Genomic DNA, 16,352 nt, shown 5'->3' on the forward strand with positions numbered 1-16,352 from the left:
TGTCTTGACAATGAACACATTGAGCGCACTTGCCTCTTACGTACTCCTGCAGTGAACATGGCTGCCAAATCATGGAGCCATCACTGAGGGACTTGTTCCTGCAGAGAACGTGGCTGTCAGATCATTGGAGCCATCCCTGAAAGCCTTGTTTATGCATGACATAATTGTACAGCAAAACTTCAAAGGCTCGAAAATAGCTGTGAAGTCGACCTGTAAAATCTTGGAGCGTCTCATGGCCAGGCGCCAGGGAGAGTCTATGAGGTTTGAGAAGTCTATCTGGGCAGAGGCAGGAACTCCCAAGCCGAGAACTTCTCTCGTGTCATATCAGACTCTCGCTCTATAAGCCAGTTTAAAAGAAGGGAAAGCAAAGGCTGTCTCCCCCAAACTGCTCCTGGTGATAAACCAGTCGCCTAGCAAACGTAAAGCTCTCTTAGAAGAGCGAGAGAGCACTAGCTTATAAAACAACGGCTTCGAAGTAGCTAGGCCTAGTGTAAGCTCTGACGTTTAGGTGAACGAGGAGCAGCAGTTACAAAAAGGTTTGGACAAAGATCCTTAAAAATCAGCATGATTTATTTAAAGTCCATAGAGGGCTAAGCAGCTTTAGGCTCCTCTCTGTCTGACAGAGTCCTCAAGGGAATATCAGTAGGAGGGGGAACAGCAACTTCCTCATCTGAAGGAACCTTGTCCGATAATAGCCGAGTCTCAAGCAAGGGAGAGACCTACCGTGGTGGCAATGCTTTACAAGCAGAGTCCACACGCACTGGTGCATTAGTAGCGGACCAGGACGCAACGTCATGTAACTGCTTGACAGTCTGTGAACTGTCAACAACAACAGGTGCGTGAGACCAGGACGCAACGTCATGTAACTGCTTGACAGTCTGTGAACTGTCAACAACAACAGGTGCGTGAGGACGCACAGCGTCCACTCGAGACTGCTTTGACCGCCTAGACTGAGCAGTCAAAACAACTCTAGAATGCGGAGGTTTACGCTCAGCGTCAAAACAAGTCAACTCCGATTGTTAGCGAACGTCCTGAACGTCAACAGGAGCATCAGCAAGTGGCCTAACGTCCAAATGTGGCTGAAAATCCACACGAGACCGCATCGAGTGTGGTTCTAAACAACCTGACTGACGTGACTTGGCTACGCCAACGTCAACAGGACGCACAAAGGAACGTTAGGGTGGCTGAAGGCCAGGATCTCGATGAGATAAACGGCTAGGCTCAACGGACTTATCGGCAGAATAGTCTTCCATAAGGGAGGTAAGCTTATTCTGCATGTCTTGCCGTACAACCCATTTAGGATCAACGGGAATGGTTGCGGTAAGAGACGAGGGTAACGTCTGAGACCGCAAAACCTTGCCTACAAAAAGACTCTCGGAGTCTGTGTTACGCTTTTGTTAGGCGGCGAGCAGTCTTCCGATGACTGCATAGGGTCAGAGCTGTCCTAATGGTTAAAACCAGGACGCTGGACCTGTCCTGAAAGGACTGACTTTCGCTTAAAGGGCCTCGAAACCTTGTTGCACGGTTTCTTATGCGAAAAGCCTTCGGATGACGAGGAGAAAATCGTCTCTCTCGCCTTATGGTAGGGGTGATCTTGGTAAGATACACCCGATACCATAGAGGGAACGTCTGTTCGCTGATCAAGGCCTCTCGAACCCATAAGTCGTACGACATTACTTCTCCCCTGGGCTTGGGAGCTTGCAAGAGGTCCCGGACTAGGCGAACGACAGTCACGAACAGACGAACCCTCGGTCGCAACACTGATAACACTTTGCGCAATATCACTTTATCACTACGATTTTCTGTTTTGCACTTATTTCACTGAAATCGAATTTTTTAACAATTCACATTAGGTATGAATAAAACTGATTTCTACCTGAAGCACGCAATTCTACCCTCATCAAAAGGTTGTAATTGCGAAATCAGTCGTATAATGTAAGCACATTAATACCAGCAAAAAACAGTAAACATATTTTAAGATAAAAAAAATCAGTGGCTGGGGAAGAGACTAAACACTAGTTCATTCAAAACTACGTTTTCAATCTCTCACCGTACATTGCCTTGGGACGAGAATAAAAAACTAAAAACGTTTTATCCTTTCTTCCCGTACAGAGACTAGGGACGAGAGTAACTCGAGAACAACGTTACCCGCTTGGGACGAGATAAAGATCGGAATGTTTTCTCTCCTCTCTCTCCCTCCGTCTCTATCTCTCTCTCTCTCTCTCTCTTGATTTCGCACCTAAGAGAAGAGCCCACTTACGTTTCGTCAAAAAAACAGGTTATTTGACCAAAGGAAAAAACTGAAAGGTTTTTCAATTAAAAAGTTCCTTTAAAATAGAATTTAAAACATTTAAGCTTTGAAAGAAGAATGAACAAAACGTCAGAATCGATTTACTCTTTCTGCAAAGTGAAACCGTGATACTCTCTCTCTCTATCGTAACGATAGAGCGCAAACTGCGTAGCATAAATAAACTAAACGTTAGTTCATCTTTGAAACAGTACGAAGACTATTCAAAGAAAATCTTTCATAAAATATCTATTAAAAAATATTCATTTAATAAGTTTTAAATCATTAGCTCTTTAAAAGCTATTTACGATTGAAAGGGCTCAACGTTGTTTAACTTCGGTTTCCAAGTTAGGACCGCCTACTCTCAGGAAAGGTCGCATATAAACAAATCATTAAAATTTATTTTGATGTTTATTATAAATGGAAAGCTAATCGAAGAGGCCTAATAAAGGCGGTTGAGATATAAAATATATAGAGGAAAATCTATAATTAATTTATAACGTGATAAGATAATTGCTAAAAGCCTAAACACACTTCCGTACTGAGGGAAGGGTCGGCCATTTAAAAGTCAAGGAAAGTCCAAAAAACAATCCAAAGTCATCAAAAATTAAATCTATCCAAAAACGAGTTCAAGATTTAAGTTGAAGATAAAACACCTGTACTGCGAAAGCTCAAACCAAAATGAAGTACTTCACCAAATATGTTAAGAAAACTCCAGGTTCTACAGCGAGTATGAATACGTCTTGTCGTCAACGTCGACAGAGAAGAATTGAAGGTTTTGTTTACATACAAGAGTGGTATCTGGCCGACAGTTGGCGCTGGTGGGCACACCCGCAACCTTCATAGCGATCGCTCGCGAGTTTTTTGAGTGTGTTTTCTGTCGAGCCGCAGAGTTGCAGCTATTATATATTCACCGGCTAAGTTAAATATTTAAAAATTACTATACACTTTTTGTTACTGTATTAAAATTACTATACACTGAGTTCATCACTTAACGGTTTCACGAGTTAGCTATTAAGTTGGGCTGTTCTCCTTTGTGGGGTGGGTTTGAAAACGTCAGCCCACAAGTAATTATCGTGAAACTGTGAATAGGTGATTTTTTATTTAATATGTTATAAGATTCTATGTACCGTGAATGACCAAATCCGCAAAGCTCGAACCCCTTGATATCGAGGCCCGCCTGTAATTAATTAAATGAAATCACAAAATAATGTTATCTTTCTTGTAGGGGAGGTCTCAACAATGCCTAGAGATTTTTTCCTCTTCTAGAATAGGCAAAATCTGGACTGAGAATGGAATCAGGAGTGTGCCTTGAAGAGGTTCAAGGGACCCCTGATCAACAACCACCCTGTATAAATTTGAATACATGTATACCATTATGGGCTACATAGTTGCAAGAGCCTGTGTTTAACTGGAAGGGCCTAGCTATTTAAAAGAAAAAAAAATATGTCATTTAGAGAGCACATACATTAAAAAATAAAAAGTAATACCAACGACCTTTTGTGGTCAATACATAATACTCAACATGCAGTACTTTAAAAATATAACAAATAGAGCAATAGAACATTACCTGGGACGGAGATTAAGAAGTTGGCATGCTCCTCCAGGGGCTCGTGATACTTTCTCACGACGTGATTCAGACCAAGATCCAATTCATAAAATGTGAGAGTCTGCTGTGTTCGATGGACGGCTTCTCCAGTAGGGTCTGTATCTGCTTCCTATAACATAAATATAAAGCTAAAATCTTTGTACATACAAAAGACTACTTAATCAATCTTTAAATTAAATCTCATTTTGAAAGTAATCTATATTTTTCTTAACTATAAAAACCATTGACCTTTAACCATGCCTTCAGCAAAACTGGAAATGGCCGTTAAACTCTTAATAACGTAAACAATGGTTGTCTGTTGGGTGTAAGATAGCCCCCATCCACCCATCAGGTATAGTAAACCTCACTTTGACCTTCAACTCAAGACCTGCAAGGTGCAGAGGCAGGCAATGTAATCTAAAAGTCTCAGATTTGTAGTTATTCAAAAATTTGCAATTTGTTCCTACATTTAATATCACAAATTTTAAGTAATTTGTATTTTTCCTAACAGGAGGGTCTGAAGGCTAACTGTGGAGTCGAAGCTCCTCTACGGGGAGCAAGGCAAGGGAAAGATACGTGTGCCAACTTCTACATCAGACGGGCGGACGGAGCCGAAGAGGCACTGGGCAAAGGTGTGGGGGGGCCTCTCCAGTGGCCACTGAGGCAGGCACTGGAGAGGCAATAGCCTTGTTCGACCCGCTAGGGGGAAAACCACTTTGCCTTCATCAGGAACGGGGGTAGCCGTCATGGGTCTACCCCCTCCCGGGGAAATCCGTGGGGTTTAAGTACCCTGCCATGTCAGCGGCCGCCTCCGATGCTTGGATGGGGCTGGCCGGGACGATGGCACGGCTGGCTCCATCACGGATGGAGCCGCCGGGACGGAGGTAGCCGTCATGGGTGTGTCAGCGGCCACCTCCAATGCTTGGATGGGGCTGGCCGGGACGATGGAGCGGCTAGCTCCATTACGGATGGAGCCACTGGGACGGAGGCATCCATCATGGGTCTACCCCCTCCCGGGGAATCCGTGGGGTTTGAGTACCCTGGTATACCAGCGGTTGCCCACGAAGCCAGAATGGAACTGTCGTGGTACCGGGTATGGATGCCATGTTGCCGGGTCAAGCCAGCGGCCGACTCCACTGGACGGATGGAGCTCCTGCGGAGATCCATGGAGCCGCGGGCTTCCCCGTGCTGGCTGGTTGGTTCCTTCGTTCAGGGCGGGCCATCGAAGAACCGGAGGCCGGGACAAGGCTGCCAGTCCGAAGGGGTGACTCTCTCCGCTGGGCGGGAGAAGTCAGAACCTTCGCGGGCTTATGCCTGTCGACCGAGACCTGGTGCGATGACTTCCGTCGATGATCGGGTCTGCCGGAGGAGACGTACCGCGAGGATGGCGAAGGAGCTCTAGGGAGCCAGCCAGTGAGGGCCTCTGCTGCACGGGGATATCTACCAACCTGCTGAGGCCCGAGAGCCAGTCCTCATCCGTCACGGGCTACGGTTCGTCCAGCCTGTGGTGCCGTCTGATGAGGGCTAGTACTTTTCTGTACGCGGGGGCCTCGTCCGTTGAGCCTTCCGTCGGATGCCCTTCTGCCTGAGAAGGAGCACCTACAAAGGGGGGCCCCGCTTGGGGTGAAGGCATCCTTTGATGTCGTGGTACGACTTCGGCGGTTCTGGATGGAGGACGGGCATCGCCGCTGGGACGGAGGCCTCCGTCCTGGACTTGTCTCTCCCCATGGAGGACCACGCTGCTGTGGGCTTCCTCGTGGCTGCTTGTTGTCTTTCACGTTCTGGCCGGCCTGTCGAAGTCTTGGAGGCTGGGACACGGCTGCCAGACCGAAGGGGCGACTCTCCGATGGGCGGAAGGAGTCGGAACCTTCGCGGACTTATGCCGGTCTGCTGTAGGGGGCGTACTTTGGAGCGGGAGAACGAGCCCTTGGGAGCCAGCCAGAGGTACCCGGAACTGCTGAAGCTCCCAGGAGGTGTCTGCGTGGGATGGCGACACGCACCCATTCCTCCCTGGGGGACGACTTCTTCTGTGCCTCCTTCTGGGAGATCCTCCGACGGGCGCGCTGACACATGTGACGGGGGTACCCTGACGGAGGACCTCGCACGTGGGGGAGTCCTGGACCAACGCTCTCGCGGGGGTTCACGTCGAAGGACGGGGGCCTCCGTCCTGGGTCCAACATCTCTTCCGGAGGTTCTCGTATCTGCGGGCCTGCCCGTCGAGGAAAGCCAAGGGCTGCGCTCGTGACGAGCTAGGTGTCCTTTGGAGGTCAGGACTCGGCTGCCAGACCGAAGGGGCGACTCTCTCCGCTGGGCGGATGGAGCCGGAACCTTCGCGGTCTTACGCCTGTCAACTGGAACCTGCCATGATGAGTCCCTCCATCAGGTGCCGCTGCTGCCGGAGGAGTATCTATCCGGGGAGCTCGTCCTCGGACGCCAACTTGAAGGGCCCGGCGCCGCAGCTAGCTCCAACAACCTGTCGCGGTGAAGGTCACCAACTCACTGCTCTTGGGGGAAACCCACGCAATGGGGTCCGACGGCGGGGAAAGCTCCTTCTCTGCGGCGCCCTCGGCTGCAGAAGTGACTAAAAAACACGCCAAAGAGGCTGGAGAAGAATTAGGGACATTTTTCCCCACATGGGGTCATCAGAGGAGACGTGGCCTGCTTGCACCAAAACTCCGTCTCCCATATACACTCCTGCCCCTCCCTCAGGCCCCTCACTCGCCTGGAACGACGCCACAACCCCACTATCCTGAAGATCAGACTCTTGAGGAAGGGCCGCGGCCTCTTCCCCGCAACGGACTTACCTCGTCTCCTACTCTGGGTAGGGGAGGGTGGTAGGGAAGCTCGGTCAGACGAGACGCCCGGCGAAGCAAGGGTGGAAGGGACGCTCGGCTTCTTAGGCAACCTCTTCGTCGCCTACTTCTTCTTGGTGCTATACCTCACCCACTCAGACTCCTGGGGAAGAGCAATGGGCCTCTTCCCCACAACTGACTTACCTCGTCCCCTATTCTGGGTAGGGGAAGGTGGCTGAGAAGCTCTATCCGACGAGGCATCGGGAGAAGTAAGAGGCGAGGAGAGGAGAGGCTTCCTATGTGACCTCTTGGACGCCTTCTTCTTCTTGGTGCCCAAGCGCACCCACTGCACCTCGTTCCAGGACTCGCACTCCGGACACGTGGCTGTAGGAGAACATAAGCTGCCCCTACACGACAAACACAGAGGAGAAGGGTAGGAAAGGGTATAGAATGAACACAATGGGTCCACGTGGGGACCGCGTGAGACACAATGGGGGTCGGGGACACAAATGGTCGCACTGGGTAAGGAGAGAGAGCGTCGAGATGTTATCGCGACGCGACCAGAGAACTTACTGGAGATCGAGACCTGAGCAAGCATGCTCTCTGACCCGGGGTTAGCCTCAGGGCGCGTATCACTCCACCTGAGGTTACCCCTCATAGAAAACGGGACTAGGGTAAACTACACAAAACTCTGGTCGGTTGGGAGGAGATCCCAGATACTCCTAAGAAAGTAGTTCGAGGTAAGTACTCCGTGTTGGAACAAACAAATATTCGGTTTAAAGGACACTATTGAATAGCAGAGGCAAAGGACAATGTCAATTCGCTAAAGACTGACCTTATATACTTTGACACATGATCAGTGGCCAAACCCCTCTCCACCCAGGCTAGGACCAGGGAGGGCCTGGCAATGGCTACTAATGACTCAGCAGGTAGATCTATACGCTCCCCCAAAACCTCCATTCTTAGCTCACAAGGATGGTGAGGATGCAGACCCTACAAGAAACTTACCAAGCTTGAGTAGGACTCGAACCCCAGTCTGGCAGATCCCCATGCAAACGTTTCCAACGGGCTACTTCAACCCTTGATAGGAGGCTTATCCTTGGGAAGAAGTAAGTCCCTGAAACTAATCTGGTTGGTTAACTAGCCCGGGAAACGTCAATGTACATTGGTCATTTAGAAGAGCGAAAGTCAAGACTCCTGTCAATCTCCTTACTACTTGAGCATGAAGGTGATGCAGGTGTTATGCTAGGTTCCTTCGAGAAACTGGTAGGCAGTCACTAAATAATCTATATCCCTCATTTGTTATTTGGTTTTCGTAAAGGCCTTGGAGCATGTGATGCCCTTCTTACAATTACCAATGCTGTACAGAAATCCCATGGTTGTGGTCAGGAAGTTTGTATGCTTGGCCTTGATTTTAGTGCTACCTTTGACCGTGTTAATCATGAGCCCCATGTCTTCAAACTCAAACAGTTGGAAGTAGGAGGGTCTTTTCTTAGCATTAATATTCAATTCTTAAGAAATAGATTCCAAAGAGTTACAGTAATGTTGATGGGCACCATAGCAAGTGTAGAGATGTGATATCTGGGGTTCCTCAAGGTAGTTTTTGGCTCATTACTTTTAAAACTATGTACAAATGTGGTCTAGCCTAGAAAACAAGCTCATTACATATGCAGATGATAGTACTATCTTTGCCTCAATTCCATCTCCTGAATGTAGATCTGGGATTGTTGAATCCTTTGGAGACCTTGCGCTTAAACGAGAAAGGCAACACAGTCAAAGACCGTAAATGTGGAGACCTTGTATATATATGTGAGAAAGTCAGAACTGTCAGAAACTGTATGCGTGGAGACATTGCTCATACGTATGAAAGACCGTAAGCATAGAATCCTGATGCAGATAAACGTAGTCCTTCCATGAATATGTGTGAATGGAAGCACGTAAAAGACCGCATAGCATATAGAGCCAGAGTGCATAACATCGGTAAAGTAGAGACCATGCAAGTGGAAATTCGGTACGTGCGGAATTCTAATGTGGGTATGCATCTAGTCCTTGCAAGTGTTCGAATAAAGGGCACTATGGTTAAACATTGTATGCAAAGCCTGTGAGTCTGAAAGGTAGGAAGTTCAAAACCAATACACGTGGAAACCTGATGCGTCACGCGCATATGTGTAGATTACCTGTGTGCATGGATTCTCATAGCAACTGCCCTCGGACCAACACAAGCATGAGCAGTGCATATCAATGCTTCTTCCGGTTAAGGCAAGACTCTCAGCATGAGCCTATCCCCTCTTTCTCCCCAAAGAGAGAGAGTGATAGTAAAGGAAGGGAAAAGAAAGGCGAAGCCATTTCATCCTGACTGGCACTATCCCTCTGGAGTAATCAGTAGGAGTTACATGTATGGAACTCCTATTGATCGGACTTCCTGGACTTTTTGACAATGTATTTTAATCGTCCTTCTTCAGGAGTCCCACCAAATACTCAATGAAGATGATGCAGGTGAAAAGGGAGAGTAAGAGATTTGTCTTCTCTCGAGTCGTGCAAGCCAATGACGATAACACAGGATAGAGGCCACAACATCACAACCAGATGATACTTCCTTGGTGCCTTCCAGGATCAGCAGACAATAAAGAAAAAAAGAAGGATGGTGGTCCTTCTCTACACAATTGGCAGAAGTGGAACTCTTCTTCCAACAGAGCACCAGCAACATCCAAGGAAAACAAACTTCCTTAGGTTAACGTTGTTGTCGTTCCTGTGCGGCCATATACACAAGGGGTACAACAGCTACAGACATGCTGCCCGAAAGAAACAAGTATGTTGGATAACAGTATGCAGCATAGAAAACTAACACAATTACTTTTATACGTAAACACTACATACTCTGGACTTCTTCCATTAATATCCCTTGAACACAATTGTCTGCAAGACCATAAATCAAATCTGAAAGTAGAGCAACAGAATAAAACAGCCAGATGAGGATACCTAGAAGTACGTCTGTACTCTCTAGCAGCCAAAATCAAAGAAAAAGTTAGCTACCTGGTGGGTGGTTGGGGCCTACCCGCTACATACTACAGTACTACTACTTTGTTAAAAATTCAAATGGCTATTCCAGTTTCACTGAGTCATAATCATATTAATAGTTGAAAGTTTGTATGACATACAGTATAGAAACAATTCTTACTTTATATTCATAACCACAAAGCCAATAATTAACCATTCACTTCCATAATGAAAGAGAAAAATAAGAGCAATCAGAGATTTCAGACCTCCACCAATGAATATTGCCAACATTTTACTCAAGTTTACAGACAAAACCCTTTCTTCCATATGCTAACTGTGCAAGAATCTACTGTAACATTTTACTAACGTTTACGGACAATGCATCCTCTCTTTCATGTGCTGACTCTATATGGTGAAAAGTGCAATGTTGATCCAGAATCATTATTTTGATCTGTTTCACCTCCAAACTTTCAATATCTATCCATTGTTAAAATTTGATAAAAATACAATTTCGTCAAAACCCATCAATTTATTTCAGTGTAATGTTAAAATCGTGAAAAAATGCTAATCTGGATCTAGAATCCAGATCCGGAACCAGATCATCTCCAAAAGTTAATGGAGTCGTTCCTGGCCTAAGATCTATCTGAGGGGGAAACTTCGTCAAAATACATCATTTGTTTTAACGTTATCTTTAAAATGGCAATAAATGCAAATCCGGATCCAAATTATCGCCAAAATTTAATGGGGTCATCCAAGACCTAAAATTCATCAGTGGTGAAAATTTTGTCAAAATCCGTCGAACAATGTTGATGTAATCTTGCCCACAGACAGACAGACACTCAAATAAATAAATAAACCAACTCGATTTTATAATCTCCTTAGAAGAGGTGATAGAGGCTCTAGATAGGTCGCGACAGTAGGTCTGTACGCATATCAGCCAAAGACTAAAGTGGAATACATTTGCCAAGAAAGTGGACGGGGTTACTCCCCCAAGACCTGTCTTTAATTACCTCATTAACAAATTAAGCTGCCATTCCAGCTCCCCTGAGGGACAAAAGGTTTGTATAAGCATAAGAACAACTATCCATACCAATAACAATGTTTCTTCTCTTGAGTATTTTCACCATCCTCCTGATTCTGAACATGTAATGTGATTCTTATTAACGTTGTCTAGCTAGTTTTAACCACAAATTATTATCACACAAATCAATAAAAATGGTCCATTACCTCATAGTCAATTTCCAGGCAAGCAAACAGTGGGTTTTCAAACCCGACGTCAACTCCGACAGTGTGATACACCAAAGTATTACTCTTGTGGGCCTCTAGTGGGGATGAAATTGTTAGACGAGCAGCAGCATCTCTGTTCAAGATGTAGACAAGCTTTTGTTTTTCCACAGCACCTGGAATTCAATGCAATACTAACTTGCAGAAATGAAATAATTAACGTACATATACTAAATCGAAACAAATGCATAGAATCCAAATAAACAATTTTTATCATTCAATTATGAATTACAATATAAACAAAACACAATTGTATCAATCAAAACATCATAAAATCAAGAATCCAATCGGTGCTCCATACTAGACAAACTGTACTCATATTCCCAGTTCCTCCATTCAATGTGGGTACACGCTAGCACTGCCATGCACTCAAAAGTGGGCTGTTAATGACAAGTAGAAAGGTTAACCTTAAACCTTAACAACAGATTTTAGAATATGGCTGTTAACCATACCTCTCAACCCACCAATGGTCATGTTAAGAATTAGCCAACATTTTTTTGTGTGAGCACCTTAGGATTTGTAACAACACAGCAAATGACAATCTTCATAAATAAAGAAATACCTCAATGACAGAACACTACTAAGCCTGAAACCCCTATCAACTTCAGAAAAAAAGAATTGTACTTTCCCTATAATTGTTTGCACGTCTAAAAATTAAAATATTTCTTATATGATTTAAAACCCAAAACAGAAAGCTACAAACCAACAAAAACCAATAAGCAAAATAGCTGACCAAGGTAAAAGAAACTGATAAGTAGAAAGTAAAATATAAAAGACAAATGACTAATATACAACAATTAGCCAAACAATGATTTGAAATGAATGACATAACCAAAAATAATTATAAAAGCTTCAATCTCTTTCTCCACTCATAAATTGCAAAACACTGATCTATAAAAAACTCACCAATCATCACGGCTCTCCCTTTAGGATCAATAGCGAGGTACTGGCCTGGGACAATCCTACGGCATCCGCTCTTCCCAAAAGTTTCCATGTGTATCCTCTCAAACTGATTCTTAGCTTGACTGTACTCCAAGATGGTAATACGGCCAGAATCGGACCCGACAACAACGTAATCTGGAAGGGAAGTTTTTTTTAATTGATTGATTAACTTAATTTGCACCATAAAGTTCAAGTTAACAAGTGTTGGGAAGCAAGAGGAAACAAAAGCAAGAATAAAGATCAAGTAGAAGGCTGAAAAGCAGGTCCAGATAGAGGCTGAAAAAATTATGCAATTATCCATACATGGCAAGGAAGCACATTGATGACGCTACCTCCAACAAGGAAAATTTTCTTTAACGAGATAAAATTGCAGAAAGTGCAATACTGCACCCACAGCAGATCATTTCTTTACATTTCTATAAAACGTAAGATCTGTTACTGACAAGTAGTTTTATATCTTTGAATGGCTATCTATCATGAAATTATTATGCAATCACATAGTCACTTCACAATTATCATTATTATTAGCTAAGCTACAACCCTAGTTGGGAAAGCAAGATGCTATAAGCCCAAAGGCTCCAACAAGGAAAAATAGCCCAGTAAAGAAAGGAAATATCGAGAGAGAGAGAGAGAGAGAGAGAGAGAGAGAGAGAGAGAGAGAGAGAGAGAGAGAGAGAGAGAGAGAGAGAGAGAGCGAGAGAGAGAGAAGAGGATTGAAACTGTTACATGAGAATAACCATGAATGGGAGGTAAATCAATTGTTGTTTGCAGATGATACTGTACTGGTTGCAGACGAGGAAGAGAAGCTTGGGCGATTAGTGACAGAATTTGGAAGGGTGTGTGAGAGAAGGAAGTTGAGAGTTAATGTGGGTAAGAGTAAGGTTATGAGATGTACGAGAAGGGAAGGTGGTGCGAGGTTGAATGTCATGTTGAATGGAGAGTTACTTGAGGAGGTGGATCAGTTTAAGTACTTGGGGTCTATTGTTGCAGCAAATGGCGGAGTGGAAGCAGATGTATGTCAGAGAGTGAATGAAGGATGCAAAGTGTTGGGGGCAGTTAAAGGAGCAGTAAAAAATAGAGGGTTGGGCATGAATGTAAAGCGACTTCTGTATGAGAAAGCGATTGTACCAACTGTGTTGTATGGATCTGAGTTGTGGGAAATGAAAGTGACGGAGAGACAGAAATTGAATGTGTTTGAGATGAAGTGTCTAAGGAGTATGGTTGGTGTATCTCGAGTAGATAGGGTTAGGAACGAAGTAGTGAGGGTGAGAACGGGTGTAAGAAATGAGTTAGTAGCTAGAGTGGATATGTATGTGTTGAGGTGGTTTGGCCATGTTGAAAGAATGGAAAATGGCTGTCTGCTAAAGAAGGTGATGATTGCAAGAGTTGATGGGAGAAGTACAAGACGAAGGCCAAGGTTTGGGTGGATGGATGGAGTGAAGGAAGCTCTGGGTGATAGGAGGATAGATGTGAGAGAGGCAAGAGAGCGTGCTAGAAATAGGAATGAATGGTGAGATTGTGACGCAGTTCCGGTAGGCCCTGCTGCTTCCTCCGGTGCCTTGGATGACCGCGGAGGTAGCAGCAGTAGGGTATTCAGCGTTATGAAGGGGGAGGGTGGGCTGTGCCACCCTAGCAGTACCAGCCGAACTCGGTTGAGTCCCTTGTCAGGCTGGGATGAACGTAGAGAGGAGAGGTCCCCTTTTTTGTTTCATTTGTTTGATGTTGGCTACCCCCAAAATTGGGGGGAGTGCCTTGGTATATGTATGCAAGTAAAAACAGTAACAACATCAAAACAGATATTTCATATATAAACTATAAAAAGACTTATGTCACCTGTTCAACATAAAAACATTTGGTGCAACTTTGAACTTTTGAAGTTGTACCGATTCAACTACCCAATTAGGAAGATCATTCCACAACTTGGTCACAGCTGGAATAAAACTTCTAAAATACTGTGTAATATTGAACATCATAATGGAAAAGGCCTGACTATTAGAATTAACTGCATGTCTAGTACTGTATTAGGAACAGGATGGAACTGTCCGGGAAGATCTGAATGTAAAGGATGATCAGAATTATGAAAAATCTTATGCAACATACATAATGAACTAATTGAATGACGGTGCCAGATATTAATATCTAGATCAGGAATAGGAAATTCAATAGACCATAAGTTCTATTTAAGATGAGAATCACCAGCTAAAGATGAGATAGGAGAATAATACTCTAAACAAGGCAGAACGAAAGAATTAAAACACTTCTTCAGAATAAATTGATCACTGAAAATCTTAAAAGACTTTCTCAATAAGCCAATTTTTGGTGCAATTAAAGAAGACACAGACCTAATGTGTTTCTCAAAAGTAAATTTGCTGTTGAGAATCATACCTAAAATTTTAAAAGTCACACAGAATTAAAGAAACATTATCAATGATGAGATCTGGATGTTGAGGAGCCACTGTCCTCAATCTACTTACAATCATACTTTGAGTTTGGTATGATTCAACTTCATGCCTCATAAATTGCACCATGCACTAATTTTAGCTAGATCTTTATTAAGGGATTTAGCAACCCGATATCTACATTCAGGAGATGGAATTAATGCAAAGAGTGTAGAATCATCTGCATATGCAACAAGCTTCTTTTCTAGGCCAAACCACATGACATGAAAAGTAATGGGCCAAGAACACTACCCTGAGGAACACCAGATATCACATCCCTCTATTCACTATGGAGCCCATCAACAACTCTTTGCAATCTATTACTTAAAATTACAATAATGATGCTAAGAAATGACCTACCCACTCCCAACTGTTTAAATCGGAAAATAAGGGCCTCCTGATTAACACGGTCAAAGGCAGCTAAAATCAAGGCCAATCATACAAAGTTCATGAACAAAATTAAAGGATTCTGTACTGCATTGGAAATTGTAAGAAGGGCATCACATGCTCCAAGGCCTTTACGAAAACCAAATTGGAAACAGGGGAACAGATGATTACCTTCAGCAAACCTATTAAGACGTTTTGCCAAAAGACGTTCAAAAACTTTAGATATGGAAATTATGGGAATTGAGCAGTAATCAGTTGAACTTGACCTACAACAAACACATTTACATTGTGGAGTAACATTATCCATTCTCCAACAAGTGCTAAAAGCTCCTCTTCTTGCTAACTTACAAAAAAAAAAAAAAACGATAACTTTGGAGCTAAGAAATCTGCAATCTTTATAAAAAAAACAAAGGAAAAATACCATTTGAGTCTACCTCCATAAGCATCAAGGTCCATCAACAGAGCTTTAATCTCACGAGATCGAAAAGCTAAACTAGTTAGTTTAACCTCAGAAAAACAAGAATGAGGAAGATCAAGTTTCTAATTACTCTGTTTACTGTCAAACACATCAGACAAAAGGGTTGCCTTTTCCTTTGGACAGTGAATGACAGAGCCATCTGGTTTAAGTAAAGGAGGAACTGTTGCATCTACACCAAAGAGTGTAGATTTAAGGGTAGTCTACCAATTATGTTCCTGGGTTGTAACAAAAAGGGTTTCTTTTATGGTTAAATTGTATTCCTTTTCAGTTGAAGCAAAACTCTCTGAGCAAAAGCTCTGAGCTGAGTATAGTTATTCTTAGTCAAATATAATCCGTTACCCTTCCAAAGATGATAGGTCTCCTGCTTCTCCAAATAAGCACGTCTACAATCATCAATGAACCACGGTTTGTCCTTCACTCGATATCTTAGAACACGAGAAGGGATATGCCTATCAATTATGTTGACTAGATTCTCATTCAAAGGGACAACAGGATCAACACTACTATACAAATGTGACCAATTCAAGTCCACAAGATTACTAAAAATCCCATTCCAGTCAACTTGAGATTTCATATAAATCTTACATGAGTATGATACATCAGGGACAGGCTGCTCGGTCTTCACTACTAATGAAATCAAGGTATAATCAGATGTCCCGACTGGAGAACCAACCTTACTTGTTATAACGCCAGGGGAGTCAGTCTATATGAGATTTAAGCGGTAACAAGACCTGCGAGTAGCTTCACTTATGATTTGCTCACAGTCTGATTCAGAGGTTAAGTCTAAAGCTCTTAAGCCATGGTGATCAGTAGGAGAAACAAAATTTAACCACTTCCTGTGGTGAACATTGAAATCACCAACAAAGACAAAAAGAGGCCTTTCTATCATCTTGTATCTTAGCCATAATGGTAAGGAGACATTCGAAGATAGAATCATCCATGTTTGGATTCCGGTAGATCGTACATAAATAGAAGTTATTCCTGCCACAAACTTTTATTACCTGAATCTCATGACTTCCACATTCATAGTAGGACTTATGAGAAGCAGGGTGCTCAGTCATAATATACACCGCCATTCCCCTGGCCGTAGAAATGGCATTCTGTTTCAAAATTATTAGCTTCTTAAAACCAGTTATAAGGAGCTCAGATGAATGCCTCA

At 43.7% G+C, this 16,352-nt stretch overlaps 2 protein-coding genes across 2 annotated transcripts in view; both read right to left on the reverse strand.

Moving 5' to 3' along the window:
• Positions 1-16,352, reverse strand: part of LOC137656682 (zinc finger protein 91-like) — a 430,152-nt gene that overhangs the window by 112,880 nt on the left and 300,920 nt on the right. The gene's annotated exons all lie outside the window — the stretch shown is intronic.
• The window catches only part of LOC137656309 (splicing factor 3B subunit 3-like), a 158,904-nt gene that overhangs the window by 107,175 nt on the left and 35,377 nt on the right, over positions 1-16,352 (reverse strand). Inside the window, exons 4-6 of the mRNA XM_068390481.1 lie at positions 11,855-12,025; positions 10,892-11,064; positions 3,858-4,005 (exon numbers count right to left, since the gene is read on the reverse strand). Coding sequence (XP_068246582.1) covers positions 3,858-4,005; positions 10,892-11,064; positions 11,855-12,025 — 492 coding nt within the window. The remainder of the gene's footprint in view (positions 1-3,857; positions 4,006-10,891; positions 11,065-11,854; positions 12,026-16,352) is intronic.

Source organism: Palaemon carinicauda, chromosome 17 (assembly GCF_036898095.1).
Source record: "Palaemon carinicauda isolate YSFRI2023 chromosome 17, ASM3689809v2, whole genome shotgun sequence".
Lineage (NCBI taxonomy): Eukaryota > Metazoa > Arthropoda > Malacostraca > Decapoda > Palaemonidae > Palaemon > Palaemon carinicauda.